General features: G+C 36.8%; 5 protein-coding genes across 6 annotated transcripts; 2 read left to right on the top strand and 3 right to left on the bottom strand.

The window, feature by feature from the left end:
- Positions 1–394: 394 nt before the first annotated feature.
- LOC102618348 (ubiquitin carboxyl-terminal hydrolase 24) lies at positions 395–4,398 on the bottom strand. Of its 2 annotated transcripts, none has more exons than XM_006482906.4 (7): positions 3,957–4,395; positions 2,644–3,348; positions 2,178–2,365; positions 1,850–2,097; positions 1,589–1,734; positions 1,023–1,199; positions 395–802 (listed from the first exon to the last, which is right to left on the bottom strand). In XM_006482906.4, exons 1-7 carry the CDS (start codon positions 3,969–3,971, stop codon positions 614–616), a joined length of 1,668 nt encoding a protein of 555 aa, XP_006482969.1. In that variant the 5' UTR covers positions 3,972–4,395; the 3' UTR covers positions 395–613. The 2 variants fall into 2 exon arrangements, with proteins under 2 accessions (XP_006482969.1, XP_024956888.1); XM_025101120.2 differs by having other exon boundaries at positions 785–923; positions 3,957–4,398.
- Positions 4,399–5,596: 1,198 nt separating this feature from the next.
- On the top strand, positions 5,597–9,929 carry LOC102617873 (glycosyltransferase-like KOBITO 1). The gene is made up of 11 exons (XM_006482905.3): positions 5,597–6,124; positions 6,599–6,748; positions 6,906–6,958; positions 7,088–7,196; positions 7,319–7,453; positions 7,591–7,635; positions 7,884–8,071; positions 8,482–8,623; positions 8,783–8,829; positions 9,019–9,106; positions 9,285–9,929. Exons 1-11 carry the CDS (start codon positions 5,714–5,716, stop codon positions 9,552–9,554), a joined length of 1,638 nt encoding a protein of 545 aa, XP_006482968.1. The 5' UTR covers positions 5,597–5,713; the 3' UTR covers positions 9,555–9,929.
- Positions 9,930–10,631: 702 nt separating this feature from the next.
- On the top strand, positions 10,632–11,479 carry LOC102617584 (uncharacterized). Its single transcript, XM_006482904.4, has 2 exons — positions 10,632–11,154; positions 11,237–11,479. The coding sequence occupies exons 1-2, from the start codon at positions 10,864–10,866 to the stop codon at positions 11,393–11,395; spliced, it is 450 nt and encodes a 149-aa protein (XP_006482967.1). The 5' UTR covers positions 10,632–10,863; the 3' UTR covers positions 11,396–11,479.
- A 117-nt stretch (positions 11,480–11,596) lies between these two features.
- LOC102617298 (pentatricopeptide repeat-containing protein At4g20740) lies at positions 11,597–14,376 on the bottom strand. Its single transcript, XM_006482903.4, has 2 exons — positions 12,174–14,376; positions 11,597–12,018 (listed from the first exon to the last, which is right to left on the bottom strand). The coding sequence occupies exon 1, from the start codon at positions 14,351–14,353 to the stop codon at positions 12,188–12,190; it is 2,166 nt and encodes a 721-aa protein (XP_006482966.1). The 5' UTR covers positions 14,354–14,376; the 3' UTR covers positions 11,597–12,018; positions 12,174–12,187.
- A 139-nt stretch (positions 14,377–14,515) lies between these two features.
- LOC102616992 (uncharacterized) lies at positions 14,516–17,536 on the bottom strand. Its single transcript, XM_006482902.4, has 2 exons — positions 17,219–17,536; positions 14,516–16,048 (listed from the first exon to the last, which is right to left on the bottom strand). Exons 1-2 carry the CDS (start codon positions 17,319–17,321, stop codon positions 14,853–14,855), a joined length of 1,299 nt encoding a protein of 432 aa, XP_006482965.1. The 5' UTR covers positions 17,322–17,536; the 3' UTR covers positions 14,516–14,852.
- Between the last annotated feature and the right edge of the window lie 203 nt (positions 17,537–17,739).

Consider the following 17,739-nt stretch of genomic DNA (forward strand, 5'->3'; position numbering starts at 1 on the left):
CATAATGACATTATTTAAGTCCCGTTTGAAATTAAAGTGTTGTAGATTTTAAGCTTTAGTTATTGTTAAAAAAAAATATTATAACTATTAAATAAAAATTAATAATATATAGTAAATATAAATTTTAAGTAATAATTTTGATTAAATTATTAAAATTATAATGAATTTTTTATTATATAAGTAAAAAATTATATTAATATATCTTACAAACTGTAGTAACTGTTATTTATCAAATATTTTAGTGTTACAACTTAAAAGGTATAGCTTTTCAATCTCAATCTCTAACGCACGCACGCACCCTTATTCATTGCTCTACTTAAAACAAACTGCTCATTATCTATAATGACGTTATTTATTAACTGCTAATGGCAGCCATAGGTCCATGATCAAGGAGTAACAAAATGAAGCTTTCATTAATTTAACTTTATCAAGAACTTCCACTCATTTTCATTTTCATATCACATCAGTAAAATTGTTATAATCTTTCATATGCAATTAACAACATTTTAAAAACTACTTGTAAAATTAAGAAAACAGTTCAGCTACTGTCATTGGGTTGAATCCATCAGATATGGCTTCTTTCTCCCGTTGAAACTTATAATCCTGCAACCTTCTAAACTTGTTTGTAGAAAAGGACGTATGCCTGGTCATGCAATACCTTACTTGTCCCAATAGCAGTCACAGAGGCATCGTCAAAATGGAGCCACTGGTCATTAAAATACCGAGCATCAGTAGTATAATGCCCCTTTGAGGGATCTCTTCCATGGTGGGTAACAGTGGCAACAAGTTCATATTTTCGACCCTGCAAACAGAAAGCAAACGATAGAAATACCAGCGGATGGATTCATCTTTACATGTACGCTGTAAATTCAATCTAACATACAGCCTTTAAATCCACAGAAGGGAATTCAAGTTCCTAGAAGCTAAAAAAATAGCTCATAATTAAGAGAAATGTCAACAGACCAGAAATTAAAAGATAATGATACTAATTTATTTTTTTAGACATTAAGGAATTGCATTACCTCAGCAGATGGAGTAACAAGCAGATCCCGACCCAAAACCAATTGAAGAGGAAAACGGACAGATTTATGCAACTTTGTGCTCCCTTGGCTTCCATAACTAAAACGCATCAGGTGTAAAATCAAAATCTTTGAAAGCGTCTGTATCTTGACAGATTTTTTGGCAGTCACAACACCAGCCTGTAAAGGGATTAACAAAATGTGAAAATCATGCATCTCATTTCATACATGCATTACAGGATCAATGTAAAAGGCTCTCGAACTCATTTAGTAGTTGAAGCAATGTTGATTGCATTACTTAATTTAACTTAGTAAGAATCGCGAAATTACATCCAAGTAGATAAAGGTGAACCAGCAAGCAGAAAACAATACAACAGCAAGAAGAGACAAATAAAAGCATAACTTATCTCATTAAAAGCAATTAAAAAATATTACAAGCTTATGGTATGGAACAAAAACCACACAAGTTGTATGCAGATGATTTGCATTCCTTCAGCGAAAATCATGAAAAGTACAAATGCACCAAAAGATATCAACAAAAAGTACTAAGAGAAGTAAAATTACTGTACATTTCCAGTAGATGATGTACGGTATCCCTCAAGATTTTCTGGAGCAGAAAACAGACGAAGAGCATCCTCAATTGTATGCACAGCTTCAGAGTAAATATCAATGTGGAGCAAGAGAAATGGCTGAACAGTTGCAGAAGCTTTATTTCCTGCAAGCAAAAACAAATAGAAAAGACACGTTAAATGAAACCACAGCAAATATTTCTAAGGTAAACCAACACTAAGGGAAAAGGACATAGTTGTGCCCATAAGAAATTGGTCTACCATGTGCCTTCACCACGCTTTTCAGCTGTCCTCCAAATATATCACTAAGTGCTGAAGGCAGGAAGCTCTGTGTTCTTGTCACTGCAGATTTGTTCTTTGGGCCAACTGTTTCCCATTCATCTTCTTCTGCCAAAGAGACTAGAGCTGTATTGGCTCCGTTAATACTAGTAGACTCTCCTTGAAGCTTAAGTAATTCATCATGCATTTGATCCATGATAAAACTAAGAAATTCTTGAGCATCTTCCTGCCTGAGAAGGAAAATTACATCAGAAAGCAACTTTTAAAATATTAAAATAAAAAATTAAATTACTGCAGAAAGAGTGCAAACCTTGGTCTACCAGATATGCTATTTGGCACATCTGGAGTGAAATTTTTAAGAACAGCTTCAAACATGGAAGGACTGAAGGGCCTGCCAATGTCAAGAACAGAAATATTTTTCTTTTTTGAGCTTCCACCAGAGGGTGTGTCAAAGTCAGAGACAAACCCAACGAATGCAGTTAATGTTGGGTATCCAGCCTAACAAATCAAAGTACATATTAGTTTTTAAAAAATGTAAATTTGTCATTAACTACTTGCTGTGCATGATACTCAGTTCTACAGAACACTTTTTCAACATAATTATAAATAAAACACAGACAAAATGGTAAACATTTGTCAACATGATGCAAACAAGCGTGCCTAAGAAAAAAGAGAAAAAAAAAACCTAATCTACAGAAAATAAACACAATGAGGAAATGCCTCAATGCTGATTGTCATGAAATCAACATATTCAGTATGCATCAAAAAGGACAAACCTTGGGGATGTCACGAGTTCTAAGTTCCTGCAACAGCTGGACAAAAGGGGAACAGGACATCAGAGCCTGAAGAGTTGCATTAAGAAAACATAAATTCCCCGAGTTGATTAAGCCTCGTGGTAGTAAGTCTTTAACAGACTTAACAGGCTCATTAATTGCCTTCATGGGCACCTCTTTAGAACCAGATATTGATGAGTTGCAGGCAGCCGCATTCTGATCCCTGCCATCAATATTTCCATCACAAAGGACATGAAATTTTGAAATTGGGGAAGGATTTGCATGGCCTCCTGCATTCTGGTGAAACGAACTAAAATCAATACCATCTGCTTTCAAATGATTCACACCATTACTGAGGGCAGGGCCATTAGTAGAATTCTTAATGTGTCCGTTTTCCTTTGGACATCCTACGGCTCCCAAGTCATGATCATTCGATGCTCCTACACTCTTCACTTTATCATCCTTCTTAAGCAAGGTTGAGGGCTGAAAAACAACTGGCCCATCAACAACCGACTTTCCATTCGGTTCATCAGTTGTACCAACCAAAGAACTTTCAGTTCCAAAATTCAATGAACCGAACTGCAACTCTTTATCTTCAGCAGGTTTTTCAGCTCTCCGAGATGAAACAGGCTTTTTCACACTCCCAGATGATTGGCTTTGCAGCCATGACCTGGTTTCCTCTTCGGTAAATGACCCAAAAACAAATAACTGCCATTGCAAAAGAAAAATGAAGATGGTGAATAACCACACAAAATAATAATAATAATAATAATAATAATAATAATTGATCACAATTTATCTATGATGACCAGGACAAAACCAATAAGAAGCAGTAGACAATTAATAATGTCAAAGATCTTCCACGTGTAAATGAACTATTCTTCCTGATACAATAATGTCAATGATTTTCCACGCATAAACCAACTAATATCCCTGATGCATGCAATTACTAGTATTCCTCATATATAAAGCTTCCAGAAAAGTAAATCATGAATATAAAAAGAAAAAAAGTTACTCACAGCTCAGACCAACAATTGTCTGATTGTAGGGGTAAGTTTAAAAATTCCCATTCACAGAAGAACTAATTTGCACAATACAAGCAAATAAAAGCCAAATTCTTCATCCACTAAGTCCCGTAAAAGCAATGAGTTAATCAAATATTCAATCCCAAAAGTGCACCCTTTAACAAACTCATCAACAAGCAACCTAGTACACATTACAGTATTACACACATCCAATTTACAAAAATCCCAAAACCCATCAACTGAATTCAAAAAAGCCAAAAATAAATCACTAGAGTCGAACAAAGAACTCACCTTAGAATCACTCATATTCGGAACGAGACAGAACCCTAGAACCACCCAGAGACCTTGAACAAAATCTTAAACTTTGACAAATATCAGAGAAAGCAAATAAAACGACAGGTATAGAGAATAAATCAAAAGCAAAACGACCTAGGGTTTGAGAACACCCTGAAGAGACACAGAGAGAGGCGTTGTTGTTTGATGAAGACATGAACAGATAAAAAGGGAGTGATGAACTTTTGAAGAAGAGAGAGAGCATTTAATGAACGAACTCTCTCCTCTTCTTCTTCGTATGAGCTCACAAACACGGAGCATCGACTGTGTAAAGAAATAATCAGAGAGATAGAAGGGAAAAAGGCAATTTCGAGTTTGGATTTTTTGTCTTAGGTTTTCGCTCTTTCCAGGGATCGGATTGGGGCGGTGTTTGGATGTCGTGAATTACAAATATGTATATACATAAACACCATTTTTTTTTTCTATCTAATTTTATAATCCGAAATAAGGCTCGGTTGATATATTATTTTTCAAATACAGTTTTATTAATGGAATTTATACAAATAAAGCTTTTACTAAAAATATTTTTATATTTAGCTATCAGTTAAGAGTTTTTATTAAATACTGTAAATTATTTTAATAGGTAAGTTTTCAAAAATTATGTTATTAAATGAATGAAATAAGATTGTGAAATAAGTTAAGTGTATCTTACATAATTTAATTCTTTAAATAAAGTTTACAAATTCTATTTTTAGAAATTTAAAATTTGAGCTTTTACTAATATGGACAAAATAATTTATTTAATTCCTAAAAATTCTATTCAAAATACAACTAAATAATACTAGAAAAATTAAAAAGTCCTTTTGATCATTGAATAAGTTATATCAAACATGCACAAAATTAAAATAAATGATAAATCAATATTTATGTTATACACAAAGTGAAAGAAAATCGCATAGATAATATGTAAAAAAGTTATTTATATTGTTAGTAAATAAAATTAATGTATGACACATTGTTTATATAACTTTATTATATATAAAGCATGTGGTTTATATATTTAGAATATGGAATATGGATAAGATAACTATTGATAATATTTTTATTCGAGAGTAATACTTGTATTGTATGATATATATTTAAGTGATATATTATAAACATTGTGGAGTTTATATGATACTTTGTTAATAATTTTTGTGTATAAGTAAAATATTGTATAAATACACTTTAGTAGAAGAAATGACCCTCACTCACACAATGCGACAGTGAAATTATGAAGTAATTATTTTTAAAAAATGACAATTTATAAGAGGAAGAAATGAATGACCCATATATGCACACGTTAATTATTGTAATAATTTTCTAATTAGATTTCAGAAACTATCAATTAGTAGGAAGTAAATCACTTTCTTCTCACGTATTGCTGGTGGTGACTGGTGAGGTTGAATGCAAAGTATTCAAGTGGGAGTCAATCCATGTACAATGTACTGAAGATTTTCTACGAATTATCATATCTATACGATGGGTGAGAATATGTAAGGGTGTAAATGAAATACTCCAAAATAATAATAATAATAATAATAATAATAAGATAATACGTAATAATCCAAAAAAAAAGAAAAAAGAAAAATGATTTCTTCCATTTTAAGGAAATGAAAAATAATCAAGTTCATAAGCATGACCACCAAATAACGAATTAATTACTTGCACAACACAACAGAGCTGATAGCCGGCTTGAGGTATCTCTGAATTTTGTGAGCAGAGGAGATCTCACGATGCGGAATTATTACCAGCAGCAGCAACACCACCACCGCGCCATTCCACTCCTATCATCATCGTCGTCGTCGTCTTCATCGTCGTCGTCCTTCACATCAAGGCTTCTCCTGCTCCTCACTCTCCTCCCTCTCTCTCTCGCTCTCTTGGCATTCGTCCTCCAATGGAAAGGAGACAATGGTCTCACCGATCCCACCTCTGCTGTTTCTTCCGCCTCGAGGTGGGCCCCTCATGGGTCCCGCTTGCAAAACCACGAGGTCTTCCCCGGTATGGAGCTCTCTTCGTCTACTCTCTCCCCGAAACCTCACTCTTCTTCCTCCTCCGATTGCCTTAGTCTCGTACGCACCGCCTCCCCTTCCTTTCCTTATTATAGAGACTGGAAGTTTGACTTCGAGCCCAGTTTAAAACCCAAGGTATTTTCTTTCTTTCTTTTTTCATGGCTTTGTTTGATTTTTTTTTTCAGTTTTTGAGAATATGAAAGCCGATCTGTTTTTGTGCTGATCAATTTCTGGGGGGATTTGTCTAATTTATTACCTAGTTTATGGGTTTTTGTTGATTTGCCGATCTTCGGTACTGATCTGTATTTGGGATTTGGGATTTGGTTTTTGTTTTTTTTTTTGTTAAATAAAAAAAATGAGATTTAACACTAGTAATGTTGTTTGGTTCGCAGCAAATCAGAGTAAATTAAGCTTATGTTTCAGATCGAGGTGCTGTTTGAAATAGAGTCGGTTTTTTCAAATATAGATTAGTGGTAGTTAATTGTGGCCCATTTTAGCTCAAACTTTTATATTTACCGATACTATTCGTGTCTTTTGCTCATCTGTTGAATTTGCTACTTTTGTTGATCTTTCATGGTGAAGCTGATGGCTGTTTATATCATTATGCAGATATGCATTACAACAAGTACGTCAGCTGGCTTGGACCAGATTCTTCCGTGGATGTTCTATCACAAGGTTATTGGAGTCACAACCTTTTTCCTTTTTGTGGAAGGGAAGGCTGCATCTCCTGAAGTATCTAAAGTTCTGGAATCGATTCCTGTGAGTTAATATGATCCTCTCCTTTCACTTATTTGGTTTAGTCCTTCTGTCTTTTCTTCATTTTTTTTTTGGACTTTTTAATTGTTCCCCTTTGTTTTAAATTATACCGCTTGTTTCCAATTTGATCCAAGTATTTCATTTTCTGTTGTTCTCTTAGGGAGTAAAAGTGATATACAGAACAAAAGAGCTAGAAGAGCAACAGGCTAAAAGGTTTCAAATTAGGCTTTCCTATTCAGTATAAGTGTCTTCTTACTTGCACTGATTTCAACTTAATTCTTTCTTTGACCTCTTGTGGGATATTTTGGTTGACATTGTTCTGTTTCCTTTGTGGACCATCAGTCGTATTTGGAATGAGACATGGCTGTCAAGTTTCTTTTACAAACCTTGCAATTATGAGCTGTTTGTGAAGCAATCTCTCAATATGGAAATGGCTATTGTCATGGCAAGGGTATGCATTAAGAACAAATATTGTTTCATGTATTTCACTATTCTTTATTGTTCTTAGCGCTTGAGGGATGAATATTTATTTTGTATCTGATCATTTTGTTCTGTTGCTCAACAAATTACTAGGATGAAGGCATGGACTGGATACTTCATCTTGACACTGATGAATTAATTCATCCAGCTGGTGGTCGTGAGTACTCATTGAGGCAATTGCTACTTGATGTGCCTGGGAATGTGGATATGGTCATATTTCCAAATTATGTGAGTGAATTTATTTATATTCTTAGATGTTCAATTAGGGTTGAAATTGATTAGGCAACTTAAGATAATTCCAATTCAATCTCTCTGTCTGTAGTTTGGCTTGACATTTGTTACTAATGGCAACATTCTGTGTTCAGGAGAGCAGTATCGAACGGGATGATATCAAGGATCCTTTTAGTGAGGTAATACTTTTTTATTGCTGAACTTATTTCGGTAGATTGAACTTTTGAAGTCAAACTATTTGACACAATTATAAGTTTTGGGACTGTATTGTTCAGTGTGTATATCATTTTGCCTGTTCTCAACAAAATTGGACTTCTACTTAAAACTACTCTGTCCAACATTGTTGTGACAGCTTTCTTCAAATGTGTGGAGTCGTGGCTATTATTCTTTGGGCAATATGTTACTCTACATGTGTTTGCATGAACAGGTATCAATGTTCAAAAAGAATTATGACCATCTTCCAAAGGACACATACTTTGGTATGTATAAGGAATCAACTCGGGGTAACCCTAACTACTTCTTGACATATGGAAATGGGAAATCAGCTGCTCGAATCCATGATCATCTCCGTCCTAATGGTGCACATCGTTGGCACAACTATATGAAAACCCCAAAGTATGTAGTTCTGTTGTCTTGTACAGAAACAAAAACTACTCTTTCGATATAATGATGCATATATGCCCAGGTGCATGCACATAGATTGCTTGTCACACATGCTTGCACTAATGATTTCTTATCACACATGCTCAAATATATTAGTTTACATGTGAAGCTGGGTTGGAGATATCTGTATGCATGTGTACTGATGATGATAGCAGTTTGTATAAAGACTTGGATAATTATCAGATGTGAATTATTACAAGTGCTTTTCTTACCTCCTCCTCTCTCTTTGTGGCCCCACATTTTTCAAGGAAATTGGGTATTGTTTTTGGTTTAAAACAAAATTTTTTTTTTTTTTGGGGGGGGGGAGGTTCTTTTAACTCTGTCTTGTTTACAACAATAACATTATCTCCTATTGTTGTCAGTGAGGTCAAATTGGATGAGGCTGCTGTTCTACATTATACATATGCGAAATTTTCAGACCTGACCTCGAGACGTGATCGATGTGGCTGCAAGCCTACAAAGGAGGATGTCAAAAGATGCTTCATGCTTGAATTTGATAGATCGGTGAGTTCGGTGCCTTCTATTTTTGCATGTTGTTTATGTTTCTTTTATCTTTTTATTTTTTTCCTTTTCGTTTCTTCTAATGACAAGCTCTGGGGCTTGTTTTAATTTTTTGTGCATTATGAGAACTCTTCCCTTAAGTAAACTTTATATGCATTGCAGGCTTTCATAATTGCTTCAACTGCAACCGAGGAGGAAATGCTAAATTGGTAAATACTTAAAATGCTGAAACTAATTATATCTCTTCCCCATCTTTACATTTTGTTTCAGTTTAAATTTGTTTGTTCCAATGAATTCAAATGCCGTAAGTGATTGAAGATCTGGCATATGCTTTTCTTTGTCTTTTACTGTTCTAATTTGATTAGTAACCAACTGTTTGGCCTTTGTTTCTGTTCTAGGTACAATGAACATGTTGTGTGGGGCGACAAGGACCTAAAAATGAAACTCCTTAGGAAGGGTATTCTAACGCGCATATATTCTCCCATGGTAAGCAGGATAATGGATTAATGGTGTCTTTTAAATAATACTAAGAGGGGGAAGATAATGCAAAAATGATTAAGGCAGAGGGGTGAAATTGAGATTAAAGTGATAATAAAATGGCATAGACATTTGTATCTTGAAATGATAAAGATTCTTTTTTTTTTTTTTTGGGGGTTCAAATCAGGTCATAATACAAGGTTTAAGGGAGTCGGGCGTTTTCAGCTCCGTTATTGCATCTGCCCAGAAAACTCTTTCAAAAGAGAAGTTTTTAGCATCCATTCAAAGTAGTAACTCCTCAAGAGCTGCTGCTTCTGAGTCCCTTCCCTCAAGAAAGGTTGTTCGAAGCAAAGACAGGAAGGTCTTGGATATTGGAGCCGAGTTTTATGAAGAGGCTGTTCCACCATTGCCTCCCCCAGGAATAAATTATGAGCATCTTGTGATAGAAGCGCAATAGTTTACCTGGCATGACTGCTTCCTCTTTCTCCTTCCTGCCCAGAAGGGTAGCCATTTATGACTAAATTTGCTTCGAAGGGAGGAATCAGGAGATGAAAAAAAGAAAGAGTTCGCGGGTACTTCTAGCAATATCCTTCTATCATTCAATTAGTTATTCCCGATCTTTTGCCAAGCGCGGGTGGACATTTTTACAAGAAATTTCTTGGTTATATATCTATTTTGGGCACACCGATGATGTTGTAACCATAAGAATTGATCTGCAGTTCTAATGTATAGAAACCACAGTTATACAGTTGAAGGGGGATTTCGTTTCTTATTGTGGTTAATTTTGTAGAAACGAAAAGGCTGTAGCTAATATATTCTTTGTCCATGAGAATTTGGCAACGTGGCTGTGCTATATGTATATATATATATATATATATAACACAGATCAGATTTGTCATCGCTTTGTTTTGTGGGAAGCGTGACCTTGTTTCCTTTTCCAAGTTTGCCTTTGATCTTCCCAAATTTGCTTTTGATCTTTCATGATCGGGCTGCTTGTCTTTCCTAATTAAAACAATAATCAGTAAAGTAAACCGTGAATCCTCTTAATTGCATTGCCAATGAAATGAGAAGAAAACATTACTTACAGGTGCTTTATCATGTTTCGTGACGGACCATCTCTTGTTACTAAAAGAAGATCTGAAGCATGAGCCCCATACTACGGATGCTACTGTTGAAGCATTAACATAGCAGACTTGCCGAGTTCTGATATTATTATGTGCACTGTGAACGATACAATAAACCACCGATTATTACTACTATCTCTTTTGTTCATGCTGTTTCTGAATCAAAAGTTGAAGTTCAGAAGAGAGATGATGGCCAAATCATGATCATCAGAAATGGCAGGCGATGTCAAGTGTTAAATGGTCATTACCTTGCTTCTATCACTCCTATGTTACGTTATTATTGTTATTAAAGGAAAGAATGGATTATTTGCCCAAACGAAATAAGATTTATATTTGCAAAAGCGACCAAGAAAGTAGAGGGACCTACAAAGCGTGGGGTACGATAAATGAACTAAAGCTTCTTTTCACTGTTTAAAGGCATACAACCGTTTGTTCTTATTTCGCTCGGAATGGATAATTAAAAAGAAGACGCTTTTTTTTTAAAAAAATCTTATTTTTGGAGAAAAAAAGAAAAGATAAAAGGGAAAAAAAAAAAAAGGAAGAAGAGGAATAATTGAAAAAATCTCAACGGTAAGTAGTAGTAACTAAGAATCGAGGAGAAAGAAATTAAAGAAGATATTCAATCCTTCCAGAGGCTGCTTCATGGGGAGTCTGCTCATGTTCAACTCAATTTTCGCCACTCCCGCTCGGGCACTCGGCACGGCGGCGGCGGCCCCCAAAGGCAAAGGTGCCTCATTCGGCACATCGCACGTGCAATTCTTCAATCGTGATAGTAGTAGCAGCAGAGGGTCGAACTTGAAGGTGGTGACACGAGCGGGAGCCAGCAGTAGCAGCTACGTGTTCGCTTTCGTGCTCCCTTTATCTTTGCTGGCCCTCACTGTTTTCGCTTCCCTTAAACTCGACGATAAGCTTGAGCGACAATATCTTGAGGAGGTAGGCATATCTTTTCCTTTCTATTTTACATGTTATCAATTAATAACTGTCGACGCTTTTTGATTTGATGATGATGGAGCAGCTTATAATCAATGAAGCAATGAAGGATCAAGAAGAACAGCAGTATGATGAATATGAAGAGGAGGAGGAGGAGGACGACGACGATCAAGTTCTCTTGGAGGAGAAATTACTGGAACCTGCGCTTCCACGTACTCGAAACCGGCCCAAGAGGGAAGTTTAGTGGCCTTTCATTTTTCTGTAGTCAATCCTCCTAATTTCAACAAAAAAATTTATTTCATCGATTAAAATATTATTGTTATTATTACTTCTTTTGCCCCTTTTTTAACTAAAGTTTCTACTTTTTAGTTCTAATCTTGAATGCCAGACCAGAATCTTAATCTTATTAGTTAACTAACGACACAATCAATTGAATTCTACAACAAATTTGTAAGCAATTATTTATTTATCAATAACTTTACACAGCAACACTCTCTAATTTCAAGGTGCCTCTGAAGAGACAACCAAAAAGAATGCGGTAATGAATTAATTCCTCAATTATCTATCTTTAACCGCATATCGGCCCAGGCTCAGCTGCAGAAACCTCTGACAACCTCTAAATTTTCTTCTGCTCCGTATCAAGTCATCAGACCATGTCAATCAATCAACCAAGATTGAATATTGATATTCAGGAATATCTCCCACCCCGAAGCAGGCAATAAGGTTTTAACTTGAAGAAAATTATGCCGAGTGAGTTATGGTAGCAGCAAAGAAAATTATGAACCAGTACCTGGCTTCTAAATCCTGCTGCCTTCTGTGTTGATTCTCTCTCAGAATAGAATTGTCATATAGTTTTAAGTTTGCAACCTTGAATTTTCGAAATCAACACATGCCAAAGGGGAAACCAGAAAATACCATACATCAGCTTGTGTTCATTGCAATCAACTTGGAAGTTGGTACAGTCATAGGTGAAAGTAAGATTAGCAGCAAATCAAACTGTAGAAATATTTAAATTAGTGTACCTGGCTTCACGTTTTCAACTTGAGAGCAGTTTACAACCCTTTGCTTTCAACTTGGATTCCAAACCGAAAAACTTCAATCCTGACAGCACTAAGTCTGCTGTCTTTTTCTTCATATGTTCAATTAATATCTCATCATACACAATTGTATTGGCTTCCGTTAGAAGTTTGCGTTCTCCCAAATTTGTAAAAACTTTCCTTGCCTCTTCCAATGTCCCATGCTTGCACATACCAGAGATAATGGCAGAACATATAACTTCATTGGGAGGGCAACCCTCTTGCGTCATCTCATTTAGCACTTCTATTATCTTCTCTGCTTCACCGGATCTACAAACATGGAGAATTGTAAGTGCGTACTTAAATTCTGTGGGCCCACTTGCAACATTCCCTAAGCAATCACGAACTAGCATCATCGCTGCATCAATCTCTCCAATTTTGCAGAGGCCTTTAGTTAGACAATTATATGCAGCAACAGAAGGAACCTGAGACATCTCAATTATCTTGTTATGACATTCACATGCCTCCAGGATTTCCCCACTTTCAACGTGGCACTGTATTGCAATACTAAAAGACAAAGAATTGACCTCCAAATTCAAACCCCTCATCTCGCCAAAGAGATATAATGCTTTCTTCACCTCCCCTATCTCAAGGAGAGCCCCCATAAGTATATTGTAAATTGGAACACTGCTATAACCTTTCCCTTTTAACTCTTCAAACACATCCAAAGCCATCATTATCCTTTCCTCCTTTCCAACCAGAAACTCAAAAAACTTTTCAAGATCAGCAGCTACAGAAAACTTCAACTTCTCCGTTTGAGCAAGCAACTTAAAGAAGTTATCCATCCTCCCCATTTCTGCACAACAAACCAACAATGGATTCACAGTCGAAAAGTCCGGGGCAAGATCATCTTGAACCGTAACTTCAAAGAGCTTATAAGCTTTATCAAACTGCTTCACCCTACACAATCCTCCAATGATTGAATTATATATCCCCAAATCTGCCCTATACCCTGAATCAACCAAATCCTTCAACAAATCACAAGCCTTCCCGACCTTTCCCTCTCCCACAAGCCCTTCAATCAAAACTCCATAAATTGCTCTGTCAATCAAAATCCCATTCTCCTTCATTTCCCTAAACAACTCGTACCCTCTCACCACCCTCCCTCCTTTACACAACCCCATAATCAATGTCACATATGCCATCACATCCGCCTCAACCAAATCTTTCTTCATTTCCTCCCACACACGCAAACATGCATCCAAATTTCTCTCCGCAGCCAACACCCTAATCATCGCAGTGTATGCAAAGACATCAGGTTTACACAGATTCCTCCTCATTTTCTCCAAAATCTCTAACATTTCCGCAATCCGCCCTGCCTTGCAAAGTCCCTTAATCAAAATCATGTAAGTAACACTCTCCTCAACCAACCCATGTCCTTTAAATTCCTCGTAAACCGATAATGCTAAGTCTAAACAATTTGTCTTAACTAATGCATCCATGATTTTATTATACAAAAAAACCCTGGGCAGAATTCCAAATTTTTTCATTTTTTGATACACATGAAATACTCTGAGTCCTCTGTTACAATCAGCATGCATTCTAATTAAAATCTCAAACTGCTTCTCAGTCGGTGGCTTACCTTGCGAGTCCATCAGCTCGGGGACTTGATCAGCTGCACGAAACAAGTTGTTCCGAGACAAGCAGTAAGCCAAAGCGTTGTACGAAGCGAAGTTATGCTTATATCCCTTCTGTTTACCCGCCCAGTGGAAGAACTTGGAGGCGAGTGTAGGGTTATTTTCGACTTTTAGCACCTCTGCCACGAGGTCGGGAGTGACGCGGCGGAGTTTGCTGAGCTCGGTCACGACCCGCGGGCCCCAATGGAATTGGTTCTTGCGGAAGGCGTCGGTAATGAAGCGGGCAATGGGTGAGAGGTGGCGTTGGAGTTGAAAGGTTTTGGGATCGGACGGTGGAGATTGAGTTTTTTGATTGGGGAGGTAGTGTGGGTCCCATTTTTGGACATTGAATGGCTGTGATTGGTGGGGCTCAGACGTGGAGTTTGGATTTCGGAGAGATTGACGGTTGGAGAAGAAGCCGCCATAGACAGTGGGTCGATTTTGGGAAGGCTTGCGGTGGCCGTAGAAGAAGTAGGGTTTTGGCGGTCGTTGCGGGGTTTGTGGCGGCATTTCCGGTTAAACCAACTCTCCTTGTTTTTAGAGACCAGAATAATGCTGATATTCGAACAGTAGCAAGCAGCCGAGGGACAAAAGGACGACATGTCATACATAAACTACATGCCGCAATAGTAAACTACATGCCATATAAATTCTACAAATTTGTACGAGATGTTCAAGCGTTCTACCATCATTCTCGATCTCAATTAATTTATATAAGCGGAACAGAATAGTATGACTTCCCCTCTACACTTCCACGAGTGACGGGGCATTTGTTTTTATTTACATTTTTATCGGTTCTGGTGTGAAAAAATTGCACACATAATTAGCCCCTATCAAGGGCAATAAACAAAAAACAAAAGATGGAAAAAAACAAAAAAACCACAGCTTGATGATTTCTGCAGAATCAGCTTCACAAAATGCCATCCACAGACGAGGGTCACTACATCAATGATAATCAGCTGGGTTACAAATGCCTAATACACATCACGGGATAGTGACTAGTGACTACTCAAGTGCAGAACTGCATTCTCTTGTTAGTATTTTTGCTTCTCCAAAATTCTTCAGTTTGATTATAATCCTGCTGGTATCCGGAGCTCTTGTAGCCACTGAGATGAGAACCTTCCCTCTTCCTGCAACTCCTGCTCCAGGCTCCCCGATTTCCACCACTTCTTTCAAATTCCAAACGTTTTGGCCCATTATTTTGATTGACCCACGGTTTCCAACCCCTCGAATCACCCCCATTAGCTCTCCATCCTCTATTCCAAGCATTGCCCCTCAATTCCACATCTGTAGGAGGCCTAGTGCATTTTGAAAAGTTGGGGTTCCAAGGATTGTCACCTGTATTCTGCTTCCAGGACTTCTGCTGGCTCCAACACTCAGAATTATTCCCTGAATCACCCCATCCTTTATTATCCTTTACAGGGTCAACACTCTGACAGCTTCGCTCCCAAGGATTGCCATGATCTGCCCCCTGGTTCAATCCCCATAACTTATCACCATAACTTCCCCAGGTACATTTCTTTACTGGTTCATTTCCCTGACTACAGCTACGCTTCCAGGGATTATCATCATTGTTTGATTTCTTTGCATCATTGCTATTACTATTATCGTCCCCCTGCTTCCAGCCCCATATTTTATCCTTTACAACATCATTTCCCTGAGTAAAACTGCTCTCCCAGGGATTGTGACCCTTTTTTGAACTTCTCAAATCACCATTACTGTTATCCCACTGATTCCAGCTCTGTGCTTTACCCTTCAAAGCTCCATCAACCTCCTTATTATTGGTACACTCCCAAGGGACAATACTACCAGAATTTCCATTGCACTCTTTCTCGGGAATAGATGCTAAGTTTCTCAACCTTTTGAATCGACGCCAAACCTTAGGATCTTTTTCTCCATCATCAGGAGCAAAGTACACAGATTCTAGGTCCATAATCAGTTCAGGATCAATATGAGCATTCCAGTTTATTTCATCAATGTAAATATCTGGATCAGGGAGAGATATGTGACAGGGGAAGTCATTGATATGTGCCCAAAACCGTTCTTTTGCATTTTGAAATGCTTCTTTGCCAGCTGAGTCATCCCAATTTAGTACACTCTCGTTGTACATAAACTTCTGAGTATCCACAATCTTCTGCCATGGTACCTTCCCAATTGAAGCACAGAATTTCTTCTCCCATATAGGTATCCCATCATTGCAAAACCCTGTTAAGGTTAGAAATGCATAAGAAACAAGAATCTAAAGAAAAATTATCGTTGAAAAAGCAAATAAAGATCATACAGGCAAAAGAGAATAGCATGGCCACCTAGTATTTAGAAATCCTATAAAGGACCCCAAAAAAACAAAATTCCCATTTAATTATCTAGCCACCCATAAAATGTTGGTATGATAAAGCCTCTTTCTTGTACAAAGACACAGAGAATGGAACTGACCAGCATAATGAAAAAGAATGAAATAAACATGGCTTCACTATCATTTCATGATAAATTAGGAAGAAAGCGAGTATCAACATAATTGCACACCAATTTTGTACCTATTTTGCATAAGAAACCACACCAAATGTATGCAAAGCAAAAGGGTGACTGCTGACAATCCAGAATATAATGCCATCAATGCACTTTAAGAAACTGTAAAGCTAGGTCTTCCACCCAATTAACATCCTAAGATAAGAGACAACTGATTTTAAGCCATATAGTACATTCAATCATGAAAACAGATCACGTAGCCAAAATTTACGGCATTTAAGACACCAGACACTCTCTTACAATCAAACATTAATCAAGTTGAAGAAACCTAGCAAACAACACTTGTATATTGCTTAAATAACAATATGCAGAGATAAAGATGGAAGTAATGCTAGTGCTATCAATCCAGTACATTTTACACATTACTGCATGGCAACGCAACTTGAGATGAAAATACACTATTATATACTACTTCCAATCAACATTTACACTGATATTTATTTCAAATAATCACACAAATAATGTCCATTTCACAAATAACTTAGAAAAACATACAAGTACAGTAATTAGCAGTTGTCCCTTACAATTCTACGAAACAAACCAACCCTACAATGGGATAAAGACAATCAAAATTACATAATTTGAATTCTATTCACTCTTTGAACAATGCAATTAGTTTTCTTTTCTTTATCATCCAATCTATTCCCCGAATTCAATCCCATATTGATTTCAAAATTTCCAATCTTTGCAAACAAATTTCACAAAAACTGCCGACGCAATCATCAATCTTACCTTAAACCCATCAAGGAATATCAATATAACAACACTTCTAAACAACCCAACACAAGAAAAACAAACAAGAAGAAAGACCAAATCTAGAAAATTTACATTAATTAAAAAGCGATATACCTGAAGAAGAAGGCTCATTGTCAAATGAATATAAAGGAGGCGTCTTTGGCGATCTCTGTCGATGGAAAAATCTACGATGGGGTCGATTTCTCCAATTACCCATCGCAGTTCTATGCGCCAAAAAAAAATTGAAACTTAAAACTTTTTTTTTTTTAATTTAATTCATAAAATTAGATTCTTACGAGAAAGGACTCCGTAAAAATAACGAAAGGAAAAAAGGAATCGAACAGTTAAAATTTTAATTTTGCACGAGAGAAATATCTAATTACAAATGAGACTCTTGAGTTAGGCCCATGTTTGATCACTTTCAAGCTGACGCGACAACGGCCCCTGTTCCACAATTTAAAGACGAGTGAGGTTTTGAAGACAATTAACCGACATGACGTCCCGAGCACGTCCCACCTACTACTAAAGGCTTTTATGAAGTCGTAAACATGTTAAACGACATATCATTCCACGGCGGCCTTATGTATTTCTTCCGTTTATCCCAAATGCATCATCCTTCAAACTTAATGTGATGT

This window comes from Citrus sinensis, chromosome 4 (assembly GCF_022201045.2).
Source record: "Citrus sinensis cultivar Valencia sweet orange chromosome 4, DVS_A1.0, whole genome shotgun sequence".
NCBI lineage: Eukaryota > Viridiplantae > Streptophyta > Magnoliopsida > Sapindales > Rutaceae > Citrus > Citrus sinensis.